At 45.9% G+C, this 19,043-nt stretch overlaps 1 protein-coding gene across 2 annotated transcripts; it reads right to left on the bottom strand.

Annotated features, from left to right (window-relative positions):
* Window positions 1-1,282: 1,282 nt before the first annotated feature.
* On the bottom strand, window positions 1,283-12,393 carry Atxn1l (ataxin 1 like). Of its 2 annotated transcripts, none has more exons than XM_032887547.1 (3): window positions 12,268-12,393; window positions 9,906-9,967; window positions 1,283-8,521 (listed from the first exon to the last, which is right to left on the bottom strand). In XM_032887547.1, exon 3 carries the CDS (start codon window positions 8,402-8,404, stop codon window positions 6,341-6,343), a length of 2,064 nt encoding a protein of 687 aa, XP_032743438.1. In that variant the 5' UTR covers window positions 8,405-8,521; window positions 9,906-9,967; window positions 12,268-12,393; the 3' UTR covers window positions 1,283-6,340. The 2 variants fall into 2 exon arrangements, with proteins under 2 accessions (XP_032743438.1, XP_032743439.1); XM_032887548.1 differs by having other exon boundaries at window positions 1,283-8,524.
* Window positions 12,394-19,043: the final 6,650 nt, after the last annotated feature.

Here is a 19,043-nt window from a genome sequence, read left to right on the forward strand (position 1 = left end):
TGGTTTATCAAAATGAGCTACTCATTTCTCTCTTGGTGCTGGTACAAGAATAAGCATAGAACTTTCCTTAGCCCGTATCAAAGTTTATGTACAGTTTGGATATTTATAGATCTTGAGGTCCAGAAGGATGTGCCCTAGTTAATTTGTTGCCAGAAAAATAACTATGCCAGAAATGTGGACCTCTTCCAATGTTACAGGGACATTTGGACTCCTCTCCCACCTCTGCAGGTCTAAGGCTGTTTAAAATCCCAACAAACTATGGTTAAGTCCTACATGACCAGCTGAAAAATACTCTGAAGAATTAGATGCATGGTAGCACATACCTTTGATCTCAGCACTCAGGAGGGCAGAGGAAGGCAGATCTTTGAGTTCAAAGCCAGCCTGGTCTACAGAGTGAATTCCAGGACAGCTAGGGCAGGTTGTTACACAGAGAAATCCTGTCTTGAAAACAAACAAACAAACAAACAAAAAAACAACCAAAAGACAAAAGGAGTTGCATTGAAAAGAGATTAAGTACCTCATTGACCCAAATGCCTTTCACATTTGGACTGTTTCAAATGATTGGATGTACTGTGTCCCAACGAATACCTTGTCCACTTTACATGGGTTAGCTCAGTATTTCTACAACATTAAATATGTGGGTTCAAACCTCCAGATCAGTAGTTGCTTGCCTAACATGCTGGAGGCCTTAACTTTGATCCCCATGGTTGCAAAACCAACCGAACGAAACCCCAAAATAAGCTAGATGTGGTAATGTATGTACACCTTTATCCTAGCACTTGGACAGCCGGTCTATGCAGTGAGCTCTAGGATAGCCAGCTATGTAGATCCCATCTCCAAAACAAAAAACCACCACCCATCCTATTACTGTGTAAAATGAGCCAGTTATTTAATTCCTGCCAAAAGATGGTAATACTAGCAGTAGATAATTGGTAAATCACAGGATAGCTGACACCGTAAATAAACGTGCTTGAGGGTCTTACCACCTACTGGTAAGAAGCAGCGGCTATGACTGGATTACTTCCATGTGTGGCAGTATGCCAGAGAAAAGCAAGGACCACATGGATAAGTCAGCAGTTAGGACATCCTAGAGATTGATGCTGCCAAACATAGTGTACAGGTAGATTTTCCAAACTGTGAAATCCACACCCGTGGGAACAGACCATGTCAGGGAGGTCCTACCATTTGCCAAGTTTACCAGTGGCCTGCGCCGTCTTTACTCCAAGTGCTCCCACCCAATAGCCACCCATAAAACAGATAGGAAAAAGGCGCAAACACCAAAAAGGAAAAGCTAGTAGTTTATATAGATCGATATATAGATATATAGATATTGATATATATTGTGTTTACATAGTCCACAAGTTAAATGCAGGTATCCATAAGAAGAGAGCATTAACAATAAAAATACAATCTGTGTGTAGCCAAGTACAGAGACTTAAAATGGTAAAACAGCAAAAAGGATCTCACAAAAGTACAAATATACAGTACAAATTGATTTATTTAAAACAGTTACAAAAAAGCACAACAAAATAGAGATTATCCTTAGAATTATTAATGCTTTGTTAAAGATCAGGTAGGATTAGAGGGTAAGAAACGGTATTGGGTGGGAGGAGCACCTGACTAGTTCTAAGGCTTTAGATACAATGCAGTTGATTACATATTAATTCAGCCATTACATACTGGGGATAGTGGTTGGGGGGACCAGTAATTTATCTACAGGAACTCCTACACAAACCAGATCCATCCAGACCTCCCCAGTGCCATTCTTCTCTACTCCTTAGGACCCTAAAGCCACCTGGATGACAAAATTACCATCCTTCCTCCACCCGATTACCTATCCATTATCTTCCCTCCCCTAAGGTGCTATGCAAGCTGAGAGCAGTTTGCTCTCGCAGCTGGAACATATACTGTTTTGGCTACAGGGATCCTGCGTGACTAGGAAGTGTGTAGAGGATAGCCTTGTTTTAATACTTCAAGTTAGCCGTGAGTACAGTCAGTCTCTTCCCCAATCCAATTCAGTGAGTGCACTATGAGCAAGTGAGGGGTCCGCCCTGCCTTCAGCAATACCAGCAGCTCACCAACCCTCACCATTTACAAGTACGAGCAAAGTCCCTGGCAGGGGGTGGGGTGGGCATAAAACCACTGTTACCAGTTCTCTCTCTGAAGTACCTAAGACCCCCCCTAACATAAAGACAGACTAAACGCTTGCAAATCTGACATTAGGTAAAGGCACATGGGCTACTGCCACACACACTGCAGGCAGGAACCCAGTCTGGGGCCATCTTTCCTGCCAGGCATTTACAGTGGAATGGCTTTGGGATCACAGACTGTTGAGCTGCAATCTACTAGGGAAAGATCTGGGCTTAACAGGAGAACTAACAACGAAACTTTAGTGTGAAAAGTGCATTTATTACTATTATTCCTGCTGAGGAGGCTCAGCAGGGCAAGCCACACCACCTCTCCCTCTGCTCCGGGAACTGTGCATAGTCTGCAGGGAAGGAGAGAATGCAGCCAACTCTAGCATCAAGGGCCAATGTCATCCTAGGCCCAGACCAGACTTTTGGTCCAAAGATGGATCCTAGAGTTGAAAAAACAACTGACAGCTGCAAAGACTCGGATGCTTATTTTATTATTGCATGATGCGGGGACCTTTCCTACCCCGGGGAGCTAGAAGGTGAAGGCTTCCAAGCAGGGGCTCACAACATCCATCCATCCATAATAGAATTCAGCTCTTCAACTGTAGTGTATTTTTTCTGATCTAGAAAGTATAATAGCTTCAGTGTAGTTTAGTAAACTTAGTTCTAGGAAGTTAACCCATCTCTAAAACATGGCCTTTATCCTGCTTGATTCTAACTAAACCCGTGGCCTAAGTTCTCATAGCCAATTGGATCAATCTGGTTATCTTTATCCCAATGGCTTGAGCCTTTCCCAATGTCCATCTTCAGTTCACATCAGTGTGACCACTCAACTCTTCAAAATCCCGGCTCAATACAGGTTGAATTATGTTACCATTCTGTTTTTAGAAGGCCTATAACACCCATTGGTGAAAATGAAATGAAGCCCAACCTGAGCTCTTTCAGCCAAACCTCACTTTCTCAGTCCCAGAATCTGGGGCTGGACGAATGCACTGGGACGCTGGCTCAAGCCCTAACTTGGTTCCTCTTGTTCTAAGAAGTACCATAAAGGGGAGAGAAAAGACCTGTTTGTTTTTCTCTCAAGGCAGGCAAATTTTTGGAGCCTAAGGGTTCCTGAGAGCACTGAAGCCACATCCCTTCCAATTTCCCAGCCCATCAACAGCATTCACACCTTCACTGTTGAATATGACTGTGTTATGCAGTCATACTGGCGGAACACAGGTGAACACTGGACAGAATGCCTGAGAGTCTACATGGCCAGGGACATGAGGAACAGGAGCTATAATGAGCAACAGGCAGGACAGTGAGCAGACAACAGCCGTGGCAAAGCAGCACAGAGCAAACAAAGCCCATAGTGTTAAGACCAAGTGGGACCGTAAGTGTAAAGGGGTCAGTCTAGCTCTTCTTGGGTTCTCTATTGGGTAGAAGCTCTCAGCTCTAAGGACCTGAAGCCCTTCCCCACTTCTCATCTTGGTAAGGATGATCATCATCTTTTACCAAGTTCCCCCTCTATATTGGCATGGGTATTTCTGATAGCCTCAGATAGCAGTTCTTTCTCCAAGTTTTGGGAAAGTCCTACCATTAACCAGGACCAGGCTGATCTTTGTCAACCGCCCAGTCCCCAAAAGCTGACAGCTAACCACTGGAATGCTCACTCTAAAAGCCAGTCCCACCTCTTACACACTCAGGGTCAAGTACTGCCACAGCTCTGACAAGCATTAGCAGTTTCTTTTCTAGGGTACATACTTCAGGAAAGAGCTCTCCACAAAATCAAGTTACATATGCATGGCGCCACATTAAGGGAGTTGTCTTTTTTTTTTTTTTTTAAACCAAGCAGGGATAAGAAAAAGAACCATAGCGAAAAGGTCAATGCCCAATTTGTCAAGGGCCTCAACGATTTCTTTTTCCAAGGATTCAGCTACAGGCAGCCCAAGCAGAGAGCAATTTGACTTCAACTACTAACCAATTACATGTCTGCCCCATGAGGAGGAAGCTCAGTGGTATCCTGGGTAGACATTTCTTGAGCATCTACAGTGCATGTCACTAAATTCCATGAGGAACCTTCTGAGAAGGGGTCTTGTGAGAAACCCACACATGCAGTAATACCTAGGAATGCGTTGTTCATGAAACAGGAGACGAGAATTCCTCAAGACTCAACCCCACAGGCCCCCACTGTAGGAAACAAGCCAGAGAAGCAGCAGAGAATGGGGGCAAAAGAAGGGAAAGGATGTGACCTCTAATGCAGCACAGGGTCAGAGACGTCAGTGCTTGCAGTCAGGTCAAGCAGCTTCCTTTGAGTCCGCCCTAAAAGCTCACTGACCATGTATCTGCTCTCAAGGTACGAAACAGAATGTAGGATTTATAGCAAACTAGCCAGTTTCTGTCACTCTGTCCCCAAGGAGAATAACCTTTAGCACCTGAACACTAAGAAGGACTCCATTCTCAGACCTTCCCCTCCCCCAGGAGGTAGGTAAGATTATTTTCCCCATTTGGCAGCTGGGGAGGAAGTAAGTGAAGAGAGATCACAAGACTTGCCTTAAGTTTTGCTCACACTTCAGAAGTATAGGACTCCTGATGACAGGCCAGGTCTCGGCTGGTCCAAGTCTATCTATGAAGGAAATGCCACAATCATTCCCTGGGAGAAGTCTAACTACATAGTTGGGTGGACAATACCCTGAGTTGCCTTCAAGAGTCTAAAGACCCCTCCCCCCCCAAAAAAAACCTTCACAAAAAATTACTCAACCACTTGAAAGTTGTTGGGGGAGGGGAACCTAAATCCTAATACCCAATGAATCCTACAGCTGGAGGGAGATGGAGGAATAAGACAGGTGGTAGCAAATACAACCAAGATAGAAAATGCTCTTTCTAGAAGAATCCACCACCACACAAGGAAACATCTGCTAAGATGTTACAAAGACTGTTCTAGACTTTCAGAGCTGATACTGGGAGGATACAGCTTAGGCCCAGATGCTGAGCGGCAATGGATTTGGGCGGGAGGAGGCCAAGAAAACCCACTGGAGTGGAGATGCCCAGTCTAGGGCATGGTTTCTTTCTTGTTTCTCCACTATATTGCTGCCAGTGGAAGAGGACATGATTTTGAGTTTCTAAATATAAAAATTATAGCTAATAGGGAAACCAGGGACCCTTAGACACCAAAAACTAGAGGGCTTAGTGGACAGAGGCAGTGCAGCTACACATGAGGCCTAGGTCAAGACACCATGCAGAGGTCAGGCAGCAGAAGGGTAGGGCAGTGCAGGCGCTAAGGCACAACATAGACAGACAATGGAGGAGCGCAGGTGCCCAGGGGAAAGGTCCTCCAGGTCCTGAAGTTACTACTACAGACTGAATGAAGCATCAAAGCGGGCCTGGCAGGCTGAGTGGGAATTTAGGTTAGAGGCCTTTCAAAAGCTTTGCCTAAGTCCCATCATCTTAGTCAAATCTTTTCCCCACAGCCCTGAATAGGTTCCTGGCAAGGCAGTCCTTCATTCTCAAACTTAAAGGGGCTTTTCTCTCTCTCTCTCTCTCTTCTGGCCCTAAACTGCTAGAAAGCCTTATAGCGGAATGGTGAGGTGAGATGGGATCGGGTAGAAGCAAAGGACCAAGCATAGTTCCATAGATCATGGTGCTCCCCAACCCCCAACCCCCAACCCCGCCATAAACATCTGTAACAAAATCACCCTTTAAAGTGCACGTCTCTCACAAGAAGAGTTCTGGGTGGGAACCCTCTTATTTTCAACCATTGGGCCTCCTGCCCTCCCACCACAAATGAGGGGAGGGAGACAGGAAAAAAGAAAGAAAACAGTTTTCCTGCTACTATAAGCTGTGACCATCATTTTTGGCTCTTTCTTTGCTTCCTCCCTCTGCCCCCGGCTCCCAAAGCCTGTACTTCCCTTGCAGGAGCCAGGGACGGTAGGAACAAACAGGGAGGCCCTGATTTTGGAATGTTTCTTATCCTATGTGCACTCCTACCCTTTCTTGCTCCAAGCCTTCAATTCCCCATCTCAGCATGCTCTAGAGCTATCCTGAGAGGATGCCATGGGGTTATGAGCAACACATCCTGCTTTGGGAGGCTGTCTTAATGCCTATTTCCCCCAGATCTCACTGCCAAGAGAGCCATTCTCTGCTTGGCATGTGCAAATCCTCTCAATGCTCACGGTGAGGCTCACCTCTGGGGAGAAAGCCCAGTCCTGGGGTGGGAAAGAGGTTCATTTTCCTGCATTGGAACGCCCTTCGATGGACAGCTTTACCTCCTGCGGAATGAAAGAGGGGCGGAGCAGCGCAGCCCGTGCCTCCTCCCCTTGCATGCTGTATCTTTGGAAGCTTGGGGCTGGCCAGCAGGCCTGAGCACCAGGCTCAGGCTGGGAGGGCTCTCCCACCCGGGAACCCTCTCCTGAAGTCTGGTTCTTCCCCTCACTGTCACATAGGTCTCTGGGCCCCAAGACCGTCCTCTCAGGCCTTTCTCGGGGTGTACCCAGCTGCCCTGGGGGAGCACAGCTGGCCTGAGAAACTGAGTTACTGTTCAAGCTCTGTAAACTGATAGAGATGCAGACATCTCCCACCTGTAGCCGATGGCAGGGCAGAGAGAAGAGTTGTGCAGTCCGCCCAGGGCTGCAGGAGGACCAACCCTGGCCATATACAAAAAAGGGGTGCTCAGGGGGCACCTCGATGCTCACTTTACTCTGCTGTTCACCAACCACGAAATGCAGCATAACAAATCCAGGCCACTGGCTCTCCTGAATGTCCACGACTGTGCTAGAGTCAATCTTCAGCCCCCCACTCACTTCGGCACTACGCACAAAGTCCTGGGTTTGGAGATCCTCTACCCGCTTCAGCTCCCCCGTAGCCAACTGAATGATGGCGCCTTTCATGAAATGGGAGGGCAAGTGGGAGGAGGTAACGGGAGGTGGCGTTGGCTCCTTGTCTGGGAAAGTGGCTCTGGCCTGCATGTCCAGACTCGATGCCACCAGGATCTCTGAGCCCACAGGCAGCAGGCTAGGGTCAGTTCCAGTGGGCACCAGGTTGCCATTGGCTACAACCACTGCTTTGGGTAAAGGTCTGTGTTTTACTGGTTCCTGATGGGACTGAGGGTAGAACACACGGGCCTGATTTTTCTCCACCACTTCTGTAGGATTCCTGGCTGACCCTCGTCCCTCACCCTGATGGTCAAGGGTATGATGGGATAGGTTAAGAGGGCTGGGTTCATCTTTCCTCTGAGCTGCCACCACACGATAGTCCTGAGAAGCTAAAGCGCCGACTACCCGCTGGACCTCAAGGTCGGTGTCTGGGGTCCCTCGATGTGTTGGCGCTGCCACCTCCACTCTCGGAGTCTGAGAACCTGAAAACAACTGTCCATCCACCATGCATTCTACCACTGGCACCAGTCCTTGGCTTTCACCCTTGCTGCTGGTGGAGTCAAGGGTTTCACTTTCTCGTCTTACACTTCGCTCTCGTTGTCTCTGTCCATTGGCAGCAGCTGCTTCCAGAGCAGACTGGCCCTCCTGAGGGGTAAGAATGGGGCTGGCACCTGCTGTGGAAGTTTCATGCAAGGTATATCCAGCAGGTAGCCTGGATGTCTGATAATAAATGGGCATCCGGCCTGGAGCAAGATCCAGTGGTTGAGTATTCGAGTGATGTGGCAACTGGCCGGGTGGGGAGGTGGCCGAAGAGGACTTGGTAAATGACTGAGCTGGGGATGCAGCCTGTGGGGGAGGAGCAGCCTCTTCTGCTAGGAGGGAGGCATATGGCACAAAGTGTGGAAGGTGAGTGGTGGCAAGGTTGGCAGAAGGAGAAAGGAGAGGATTGGGTAGGAAATTAGGTGGCACAGCATAAGGAAGGCTGTAAGGAGACCCAATAAACTGCAGTGAAGTGGATGGGAGCTGAGCATAGTGGACTGGGGGATAGTGGATTCCTGGATGTTGAATCAGTGAAGACGCTACATTAAATGTGGGGGGTAAGGGGCTCATGTTCACAACAGATGGGAGGCCAGTTGGTGAGAAGGTGGCAGGTGGCACGGCCACCTTGTACAGCATGCCATACTGATCTACTGTCAGACCAGTGATGGCCTCAGTTCCATCACCCCCGAGGCTGACTCTGGCTCCTGTCTGGCTCTGCCCAGCCACCACAACCCCTCGGGACCATTCAGAAGCATCACTGGAGGGTGTGTGGTTTGTGGAGCAGCTGGTAGTTCTCCCCATATCCTCGCTGGTCACAGGGAGGTCTCGTTTCTTTGGTGGAAGGCATTCCTGACTCCGCTCATGAACAGGTTTCATATTGCTTTATGGTGTTCCCAGAGCCTAGATGGAGTGTGCTTGTTCCTTCGGGCATCAGAAGTGACTTCTCTGTGGCTTCCCTGCACTCCGCTCTGCTGCTGGCTGTGGTGCCCACATCTGCTAGGGAATAATTGAGAGGCAGAAAAAAGTAACCTAGGGAATCAAGTCAAACAAAGTATCAAGAATTGTACCCAGGAAGACCTAAGGAGAGCTGTACAAAAAGGAGGTGTATGAGAAGGGCGGAGAAGGAGGCTGCCTGTTCACTTGTCAGTCTAGAACAGGAAGACAAGAGGCAGGAAAACCAGGAAGAGCTACAAGGATGCACAGCCAAGACACATAAGTAACTTGAGGGCTCCAAAATCTCTTCACTGCCACCTTCTGGGCCAGTTGTGCTTCTCACGAGGCCCTTACCTCCTCTCAGGCTCCTCCCTTAACAGGGCTTAGCTCATGTCTTTGCTGACAGCTCTTTCCTAAATTTCTCCTTTTGCTATCAAAGACTAATGTGCCCTCCTCTTCCCTAATGTATGACCTCATTCTTGCTTCCTTTCCCAGCTCAATCTGGCTTATGACCTCACCTCCTCCCATCTCTTCAACCTAAGACTGGCTAAATTCATGTTACTACGTGCTGAGGTTTGTAAACCGTGTTCCCTAAATATATTATAAAATGTAGTGGTTTTGTTGTTGTTCCAAGAAACTTTATGTTTCAGCTTTGACCCCATGAGAAGAGTGACTATGTTAGCTTGCTCTATATCTTGTTTCTCCAAACAATTCTGACCTCACGCATGGTTTCCTGTTCTCTGGTCTAAAAGACTTCTTTCTTCTCAGTGATCACCCTCAGTTTGCCTTCTTTTTCTTATTTCTTCTGCCAGTGCGTCCCTCCCTCACTCTCCACTGTAGCTCTGCTCTGGGTACATCACACAATTCTAGTTCTGTGTCTCCATACATGGACGTCGACTTCTCTCTCTCCCCTTCCTGTCACTTTCTATATACCCCTCCGCCCCCCCTTTTTTTTTTGGTTTTGTTTTTGTTTTTTCTAGACAGAGTTTCTCTGTGTATTGCTGGCTGTCCTGCAACTCTCACTCTATAGACGGTGGCCTCAAACTCAGAGATCCTCCTGCCTCTGCCTCCCAAGGGCTAGGATCACTTCTGTAATCACCTTAATCCACAGTCAAAAAGCATCTTTTTAGGACCCCTGAGAGATGGCACATGCATATAGTCCTAGCAGTTGGGAAGTGTCGATCAGGTCACCCTTAGTGAGATTTGCCTTAATGAATTAGAGGCCAGTCTGGGCTACATGAGAACCTGGGCTTTGTTTTTGTTTTGTTTTGTTTTGTTTTGTTTTCTCTTTACATTAGAAAGCATCTTTTTCATATCAATTCTTCAATGCATATGAACCTTGGCAATAATTTTTCCAATCAGGCTGAATTCTGTTTTTATACTGTCATGCACGTGCCAGGGTTTTTTTTTTCCTGAAACAAGGAATCCAAAGTGCTTCTATTACCTGAGCTTCTGGTGGTGCTTCTGAGCAGCTGTAGTAAGTGTCCTCCCCTCTGGTTTGGGAGCCTAGAAGATATAAGGCTGACGTAAGCTGGAAGCAGATCTCTCATCTTCCCTGGGGCCATCATGAAAGGTAATTCCAAAGACGCCAAAAAAACCCAAAAAAACAAACCAAACCAAACAAAAAACCCACTGAAGTCTCTAAGTTCTTGCTTCATTCTTAACCCAGTGTTACCACACTATTACTATTACTTTTACAGAACACTTATCCCGAGTGCCCAAGAAACTGAAGGGAAAATAAATCCCAGAGCTAACAAGATGGCTCAGTAGGTAAGTGTGCTGCCAAGGCCCGAGTCCCATTCCTGGGACCCAAGCTGCAGGGACTTCTAAAGGCTGGCCTCTGGCCTCCACACAAAACCAAGACAACAACAACAAAATCAAAACAAAAATGGAAAAAAATCTTTTATGCTTTATTTTTTTGTAAGACGTCCTTGGAAAGAAATTTCCATGTGTTAATTCCAATGGTTTCTTTATGATCATATTCTTCATTCTCTACCCCATTCCTCAATGATTAAGCTCATTTCCAATCCAAATTTTGCTTAAATGCACATATAAAAAGGAGAGACTTAATACTGTCTGCATGTGAGCAATGAGAAGCTGGGAGTTTCACCTTCATTAAGGGCCTATGAACACACAGATGTAGAGATTATTTAAATAAGAAAGCTGTCACTAGAGGAAAAGGAACAATTATTTATGTTTCTGGGGCAGAAAAAGAGGTCAAGGGGGAGTTACTCAAAGTGAAAGCTATATTAACAGATTTTCTAAGTAAAGGGCTCCTCTGTGTGTGTGTGTGTCTATGCACATAAAATTCTCTACATGACTTCACACTAAGTACTGAATGAAATGTGAAAGAAAATGAAAACGCCATTTTGATTCTATGTAGCTAACAATGGGGAACAAAACTATTACTAAGCTACCAATATCTGAATCTACATTTGCCAGAAACATCAATAATTAAAGAACGTGGCCTTTCAAGGTTCCAGCTACAGCCCAGTTGGTAAAGTGCCTGCCTAGCATGCATCAAGCCTAAGGTTTAATCTCCAGCACCACACAGATTGGAAATGGTGGTAGACACTTGTAATCTTACTTCTTCTGAGGTAGAAAGAAGAGGATCAAGGTAAACCGCCAACTACATTCGATTATATAGCAAGTCAGAAGTCAGCCTGAGCTTCATAAGACCCTCTCAAAAGAAAACAAACAACAACAACAAAACCAAAAACAAAACCGGGGCCAACGAAGTCTTAACAGCTGAGTTAGCAGTATTGACTAATACCGAGAAAAGCCTGTTCTGTCAAAGTCAGAATAGTGCAAGCTCGATCCAACTGAAGGTAACATTTACCTAAGATAGGCACGGTTCAAGGGTACACAAAAGATGGAAATGTGGAAAAACAGATTCCTAATGCCACATATAAATCACAAAGTGGGTACAAGTCACGCATTTGTTTGTCATCAAAAGTTTAATTGAACGCACTCAGCTTTTATTTCATTTTCTTAATTCCCAAAATGATGCTTCTTGTCCTCTGTAGCTAAAAAAAGCTAAGGAAACCTGTCTATGGGTCACCGAGAAGTGAGCAAACACAAGATAAAGAAAGGACGGAAAGAGGTAAAAAGAAAGCTCAGCCTGCCCACCAGGTTCCCATAAGGCGAAATACTTCAAAATCTGAAACCCGGGTGTGGGTGTATGGAGCAGCTTTGGAGAATTTCTCGTGGGGAATGACACAACTTGTGAACCTTAACTGAGCTAAAGGGGCAACGGAACCATCCCAGAGACATGCCAACAGAGCCAAGAGTGCTGCTCCTCTTCACGCAAGGAATGGAATCAAGAGACTGTACACTGAGGGAGACCCAAATTTCACTGAGGGAGAGGTGCGCCCCACAAAAAAAGGGAGCACCCTGGTAGAGACCAGGGATGATGGCTTTTGATGATCCTTGTTTGGACAGCGGTAAAGGCCTGAACTGGGGGATTCTACGTTTAGGGAGTCGGGGGTCGGACGTGGAGCTGAGGCCAGGCCCCGCTGGCGACGCTTCCTTGTTTGGGGGCCCCTTCCCGCCCTGAGAACTCGGACATCCTGGCCCGCGGGGACAACACCGCCGGGGCATCAGGGCCTGAGGCCGCTTTCTGGGCCAGGCGGGAAAGCAGCATCTACAGGGCCAGGCACGGCCTCTTTCGCCTCTCTGCCCGCTGTTTGGGGGGCCCCCGGCCGGGTGAGGCAACGGGTTTCTAGGGGGCCCTTCCACTAGAGCTCCGAACCAGGCCTGCTTGGCCTCAGGCCAGCCCAGAGGCCACTGCTCCAGGCGACACTCACCGGCCCATCTCACGGAGCTCCCTGGACTCCTCCCGCTCGTCCCGGAGCCGCCGCCACCGCGGCCGCCGCCATCCCCGGCCCCGGAGCCGCCCCACACCCAGCGGCCCCCCCAAGCCGGGCGCCCGGAGATGGCGTTAAGCGCGTCCCGCCCCCGACGCGGAGAGATGACGTCACTCTAGCCAGGGAGCGCCGCCTACCTTCAGAGGAGGTAACTGGCTGCCTGCCCATCATGCCCAGCGCCCCCCTTTGGTGGGAAAATGACCGCCTATCCGTCTGAATCAGTCTAGTGAGTAGGTGATGTTTCCTTAAGCTCCCAGGCCTGGATTCCCTAGAGAAGTTTTCACAAGCTATCACTAGAAGTTCAGATAGTGGAGATCCCTGGGGAACCCTGTTTAGGAAGCCCCAGAATTTACTGGAATGGAGGAGATGGAAGCGTCATTGTAGGGTCAGGGTAAGAGAGAGGTGAGCCCAGACCTTTTCAAGGGTCAAGAGCCTTATAAAGTCAGAAATAGCCTGAGGCACCCACAGTGTGCACCTGTGCAGGAGCTAGGGAAAAATGAAGCCAGTACTGAAACCCTGGGAGTAGGTGGAGGATAAGAGGAAGGAATTCTGTTTAGTACAGAGGAAAACAGGTCGGTGAATAGAGGGCTTGGCTACTGGTTGGAAATATTGTCACCTATTAATTCCAGTTCATACTAATTCTAATCAATACTTGACTGAGTGTTTGATTGGCTTAAGTGAAAGCAAAAATGAACAGCTGATTTGGGTCGCTGATTGGAGGGGGAGGACTTTTGTTTATTTGTTCGTTTATTTGACAGGGTCGCAAGAAGCTCAGACTGGTTTTGAGCTCACTGTGTGGTTTAGGGTGAGCTTGAATTTTTTTTTTTTTTGTTTTTTTTTTTTTAGATTTATTTATTCTATTTAAGTACGCTGTAGCAATCTATAGATACACCAGAAGAGGGCATCAGATCTCATTCCGGGTGGTTGTGAGCCACCATGTGGATGCTGGGACTTGAACTCCAGACCTCTGGAAGAGCAGTCAGTGCTCTTAACCACTGAGCCATCTCTCCAGCCCGAACTTGAACTCTTAATCCTCCTGCCTCTGTCTCCCGGGTGATAGTATTACAAACGCGTTCGTTGCTTTTCTATTGCTGTGATAAAACACGACCAAGAAGAATTTATTTGAGCTTGCAGTTCGATTGGAGAGGGTTAGGAGTCCATCATGCTGACAAAGCAGCATTCAGCAGTCATAGAGGCTGGAGCAGAGAGGAGGGTTCCCATCTAGAACCACGAAGCACAAAGCAGAGAGAGTGGCTCTGAACCTCAAAGCCAGGTCCCTAGTGACATACTTCCCCAAGGCCATACTTACCTTAATAGTGCCACTAACTGGGCGCCAAGAGTCAAGCTTATGGAAGCTTCTCATTCAAACCACCACACAGGCAAGCAGCACATTTAGCCAGTACTTGACCTTGTGTTCAGATTACAACTATACTGAAAAGGTGGTTATGCATGTTTCATAAAAAAATGAACTGGGACTGGAGAGGTGGCTCAGTAGTGGTTAAGAGCACCGACTGCTCTTCTAGAGGTCCTGAGTTCAATTCCCAGCTCACAATTACAGTTCACAATGTCTGTAACTCCAAGATTTGACACCCTCACATATGCAGGCAAAACACCAATGCACATGAAATAGAAGTAAATAAATAATTTTTAAAAACAAACTGAACTGAACAGGGGGATTTCTTTTTCCCTTTTCCAATGGCTGTTCAATCAATAAATAGCTATTGTGTTTGTTGTTTTTAAAGTCCTAATGAGTTGGGAATGTAGCTTAGTCCACTGCTTGCCAGCATTCATGAAGCGAAGGGTTCATTCTCCAGCACTGAATACAATGGGGCATGCTAGGGCACGTCTGTAATCCTAGCACTCTGATGATAGAGATAACAGAGGGTCAGGAGTTCAAGGTCAGCCAGCTGGCACTACTGGAGACCCTGTCACCAAAACAATCAAACAACAACAAAACCACACATTCATTTTCATTTAACACACACACACACACACACACACACACACACAGACAGAGTACAAGTACTAGCTGAAGGAGCTGATGTTTGGTCCTTAATGTATAGTTGTCTGACTTTTTCTTTTTTGACTACTTTTAGTTCACTCTTAAATGTGTGGGAGGAAGATGTAGAAAGAACTTCCAAAAAAGCCAAACATGCTTCTCTATAATCCCTGCACTTGGGAGGCTGAGGCAGGAGGATTGCTGCAAGTTCAGGCCAGCCTGAGCTACTACTGTCTCAGAATGAAACAAAACAAAACAAAACAAAACCCCTTTTCAAATATTTTGTGAAGTGATAAAATGTGGCAAGAATGTATGGTATCATGTAGATAATGTTGATAAGTACACTGTAGTTATTTATGAAGATAATATTAAAAGATAACTGTACTTATTTATGTATATGCACAGAGAAATGTAACTAGCATTTCTGGGGAAGAAAGTGGAACTGGACTTGATGGTCAAAAAGAAGAAAAGTTTCTTATGTTAGTGTTAGAGTTATTGCAAGAATATTACCTTAGGAAAAATGGAAGCATTATTACATGTTATTACATGCCTGTAGTTCTGGTACTTGAGAGGTGGAGGCAGGAGTGCGCCATCACTAACTATACAATGAGCTTGAAGCCAGCCTGGATTACATAAGAGAAACCCCGACGCCGCCATTAAAAACTAGCAAACAAAAAGCCCAAATACCTAACTCCTCTGTGTGTGTGTGTGTGTGTGTGTGTGTGTGTGTGTGTGTGTGTGTGTGTGTGTGTGTGTGGTGTGTGTGTGTGTGTGTGTGTGTGTGTGTGTGTGTGGGTGTGTGGGGTGTGTGTGTGTGTGTGTGTGTGTGTGTTTCTGTGTGTGGGTGTGTGTGTGTGTGTGTGTGTGTGTGTGTATCTGATGTGAATGTTGGGAACCCAACTCTAGCCTTCTTGCTTTCAATTGCTGAGCCATCTCTCCAGCCCCTCCTTGCCAATTATTTTTGTCCCTTTTCCCTGGGTTTTTTAGCCTTTTAAAAACTCTTATCTTTCAGCTATCTTTCTACAATCTGGAAGGCCTGCATTTTCTTCCTCTGGGCTTTTCATTGTTGCTGATGGTCCATTTTTGTTTTGTTTGTTTGGTTTTGTAAGGTATTTGGTCATGTGGATACTGAAAAGTTGAACTTCAATAAGTTTTGTCCACTTCCCATTCCTGGACTATTTATTGAATTCCTTTGTAGTGTGAAGTTGGAATTCTTGGGATGGGAGAGCCCAAGCTCTGTGGTAGAAGTAAACAAGACAAAAACCTTGCTATGCTGGTTATTCCTCTCCCTCAGACAGCAGGAATTTGAAATCCACACTGGTCGCCTAGTTCCTCTCTGATCTCTGCACCTGCAGCACAGTCAGAGGAAGCTCAAAAAACTTCCCCAAATCTTCTTGACATTAGAGATAGAACCAGGGAGAACAGGGCTAACTTGGGAAAACACCCACATCATAACAAGAGGAGGAGGTGGCTTAGATGACCCTTTCTGCACGCACTGTATCTTCCTTTCTCTGTGTCTCAGGATGTAAAGTGTCATTTTGGGAAAGGAACTGGTTGGACACCAGTAACAAAAACAACTAATCACAGACACACTCTGAGATGTCTGGTCAGCATTTGCGCCTGGCATTACACTATTGTTGTTTGAGTTTTTTTTGTTCAAAAGCTTTTCTCACAGCCCAGGTGAATATATACAGCCTGCAAGTTCTGTCCTATCTACTCCTCTGGGAATCATCCTCTCCTCAAGCTTTTTAAGGTCACGTGACCTCTCCAGGTTGCAGAGAAGATTTTCCTTTCAAATTCATTAAGAGTTAATTTAGGAAGTTTTATAATTTTCACCATGATTAATCTGCCCTTGAGGGAAGCAGCTCTCATCCTTTTACCTGTTTTCTCATATATCTCATATATATATATATATATATATATATATATATATATATATATATATATATATCCAAAACAACCTGCAGAACCCTCAGAGGCTACAGTAAACAATGATGAAGCCATAGATGCTGGCCCACTCCTGCAATTCCAGCAATTAAGGCTGAAGCAGGAGGATTGCCACTAGTTCAAGACCAACTTAGGCTAAATATAAGTTTGAGTCCAGGCAAGACAGCATGACCAGACCCTATCTCAAAGAACAAAGAAAGCCAAAAGAATCCCAGTGATGGGTTGGGGATTTAGCTCAGTGGTAGAGCACTTGCCTATAGAAGTGCAAGGCCCCTGGTTGGGTCCCCAGCTCCAAAAAAAAAGAATTAAAAAAAAAAAAATCCCAGTGATAATTAGATACTGAATGAAACCTAACCTTAAAATAATTATCACCAAGCCTAGGTATGGTGGTGCATGTCTCTAATTTCAGCACTCAGGAGACAGAAGCAGGATAAGCTCTGTGAGTTTGAGGCCAGTCTAGTCTATATAGTGCGTTCCAGGACAGCCAGGACTACACAGAAAAACTGTGTCTCAAACAAACAAACAAACAAACAAACAGTATTACAATGGTTGCGTGCATGTGTGTGTGTGTGTGTGTGTGTGTTTCATTCAGGGTTTCTCTTTGTAGCCCTAGCTATCCTGGAACTCACTCTGTAGACCATCTCCAACTCACAGTCATCTGCCTGCCTCTGCCCCTGGAGTGCTGGCTTTAAAAGGGGTGACCCCCACTGACCAGCTCCAGCTTTGCTTTGAAAGCTGTGGCCTTTTCCTTAATTTACAACGGTTATCAAGTGCCTGCAACTCCTGGGGGAAGAAAGAAAAGAAAGGTTAAGTAAACATTTCCTCCAAGCCTGCTATCTGCCCCTCGGTCATTGTGAAATCCCCAGGGAGATGCACCTTCTAAGACCTCACTTAGAAATCGTGTAATTTAAAGGAATGTTTCTAGCCTTCGGGAACGTTCTAATTGCTTACTAAGGTGATTCACTTGTTTCAAAGGTCTCCACAGACTGTCCTGTATCTTGACTGGATCGGTGTCAATGCTCTGGCTGTAGTAGTCCACACCAGTTTCGCAAGACACTGCCTTTGGGGAAAACATACAGAGAACTCCTAGTCTCTCTGAATTATTTCTTACATCATGAGAACCGCATGTAATCTCTAATTGTCTCAGAGACAAAGTTTAACTTCAACTTTTCAAAGGTTTAAAATGTAACAGGATCAGATTCTTGGGCTTCTTTCCGCTGAAAGGGAACATTATCTAGTCAGTCTTGTCAAAGTTACAGCAGCTGTTAATTCTAAACCCCCAGGGCAAGTTTCTCTGGAGTAGCTTCTTTACCCTTTTCAGAAAGACGCTCAGGGTGATAACTTATGTGGAGTTACAGTCACGAGCAAGGAGAGTAAGGTGCCTTCTTCCAGGATCTCCTGTTATCGCCACTGTTTCCTCATTCCAGTGCTCCTCACAAACAGTATCCTCTCAATTCACAGAAAAACTTAGCAGTTTTTGATTATGAACGTTGTTCAGGTGAGAGAACTATTGTACTTCAATACAGTCTTTGGCTAGTGTAGGCAAGTAATCCAGATACTCAGGAGGCTGAGGCAGAAGGGTCACAAGTTCAAAATCAACATGAGCAACTTAGAAAGACCCTGTATCAACAACAACAGTAGCAAAAAGGTTTGGAGAGATGGATCAGGGCCCTAGATTCAACCATCAATACCACAACAAAGAGAAACAGGGACAATCCCTACCTAGGAAAATAGTTCTACTGTTCATTTAAGTTTTTAGTATCATTTATGTTGTATATGTGTTGTTTATATCACATATGTGTATGTATATATATTTTGCCTTCATATATGTACATACATCATGTATGTACAGTACCCAAGGAAGCTAGAAGAGGGCATTAGAACCTCTGGAACTGGAGTTATGGTTGGTTGTGGGTCACTTCATAGGTGCTGGAGACTGAACCTGGGTCCTGTGGCAGGACATTAAGAACTCTTAATTGCTGAGCCCTCTTCTCCAGCCCTGGCTTTAATTTTATTACATTAATTTAAATTTTTTGTATGGATGGTTGAATGTCTTGCCTACATGTATGTGTATGGCTGTACACCACATGCATGCCTGTGAAAAGGCCAGAAAAGGACATTGGATCCCCTAGAACTGCAGGTACAGAAGGCTGTGAGCCACCATATGGGTACTGAGAACAGGATTGGGTCCTCTGGAAGAACAGTGATCCTTGGATCCAGCTCCTTTTATTACATTTTTATTTATTTATTTATTTTGAGCTGGGTGGGGGCAAGGTGCACACTATGGCCCTTAAATGGAAGTCAAAGGACAGCTTTTCTCTCTTTCCATCCCTTGGGTCCTGAAGAGTAAACTCAGGTCACCAGGTTTGGTGGTAAGTTTCTTTACCCACTGAACCATCTCACCAACCAAAACACGACTTTTAAAAAGCATTAACAGAGTAGAGGCACACACCTTTAATCCCAGCCCTGGAGAGGCAGAGGCAGGAATATCTCTGTGACTTCAAGGCCAGCCTGGTCTACATAGTGGGTTCCAGGATAGCCAGTGCTACATAGTGAGACCCAGGACCCTGTCTAGAAAGAACAAAATCAAAACAAACAACACTACAGGATTGATATCGTATTGCTATGTGATGTGGGCAGGCTGGGCTTATAGGCAAGCCGCACTGAGCACAGCTCTTTAGCCGGATCTTTCAGCTCATTGAGCATTGTCTGGACTCTAGCCTGTTAAGCTATGGAAGCAGGAAGCCAACTCCTGCAGGTGTACTCGGAA

Source organism: Rattus rattus, chromosome 17, assembly GCF_011064425.1.
Source record: "Rattus rattus isolate New Zealand chromosome 17, Rrattus_CSIRO_v1, whole genome shotgun sequence".
NCBI lineage: Eukaryota > Metazoa > Chordata > Mammalia > Rodentia > Muridae > Rattus > Rattus rattus.

What these genes read in the sequence shown, in the direction of transcription:
- Atxn1l (XM_032887547.1), bottom strand. Translation starts at nt 8,404, where the DNA reads ATGAAACCTGTTCATGAGCGGAGTCAGGAATGCCTTCCACCAAAGAAA.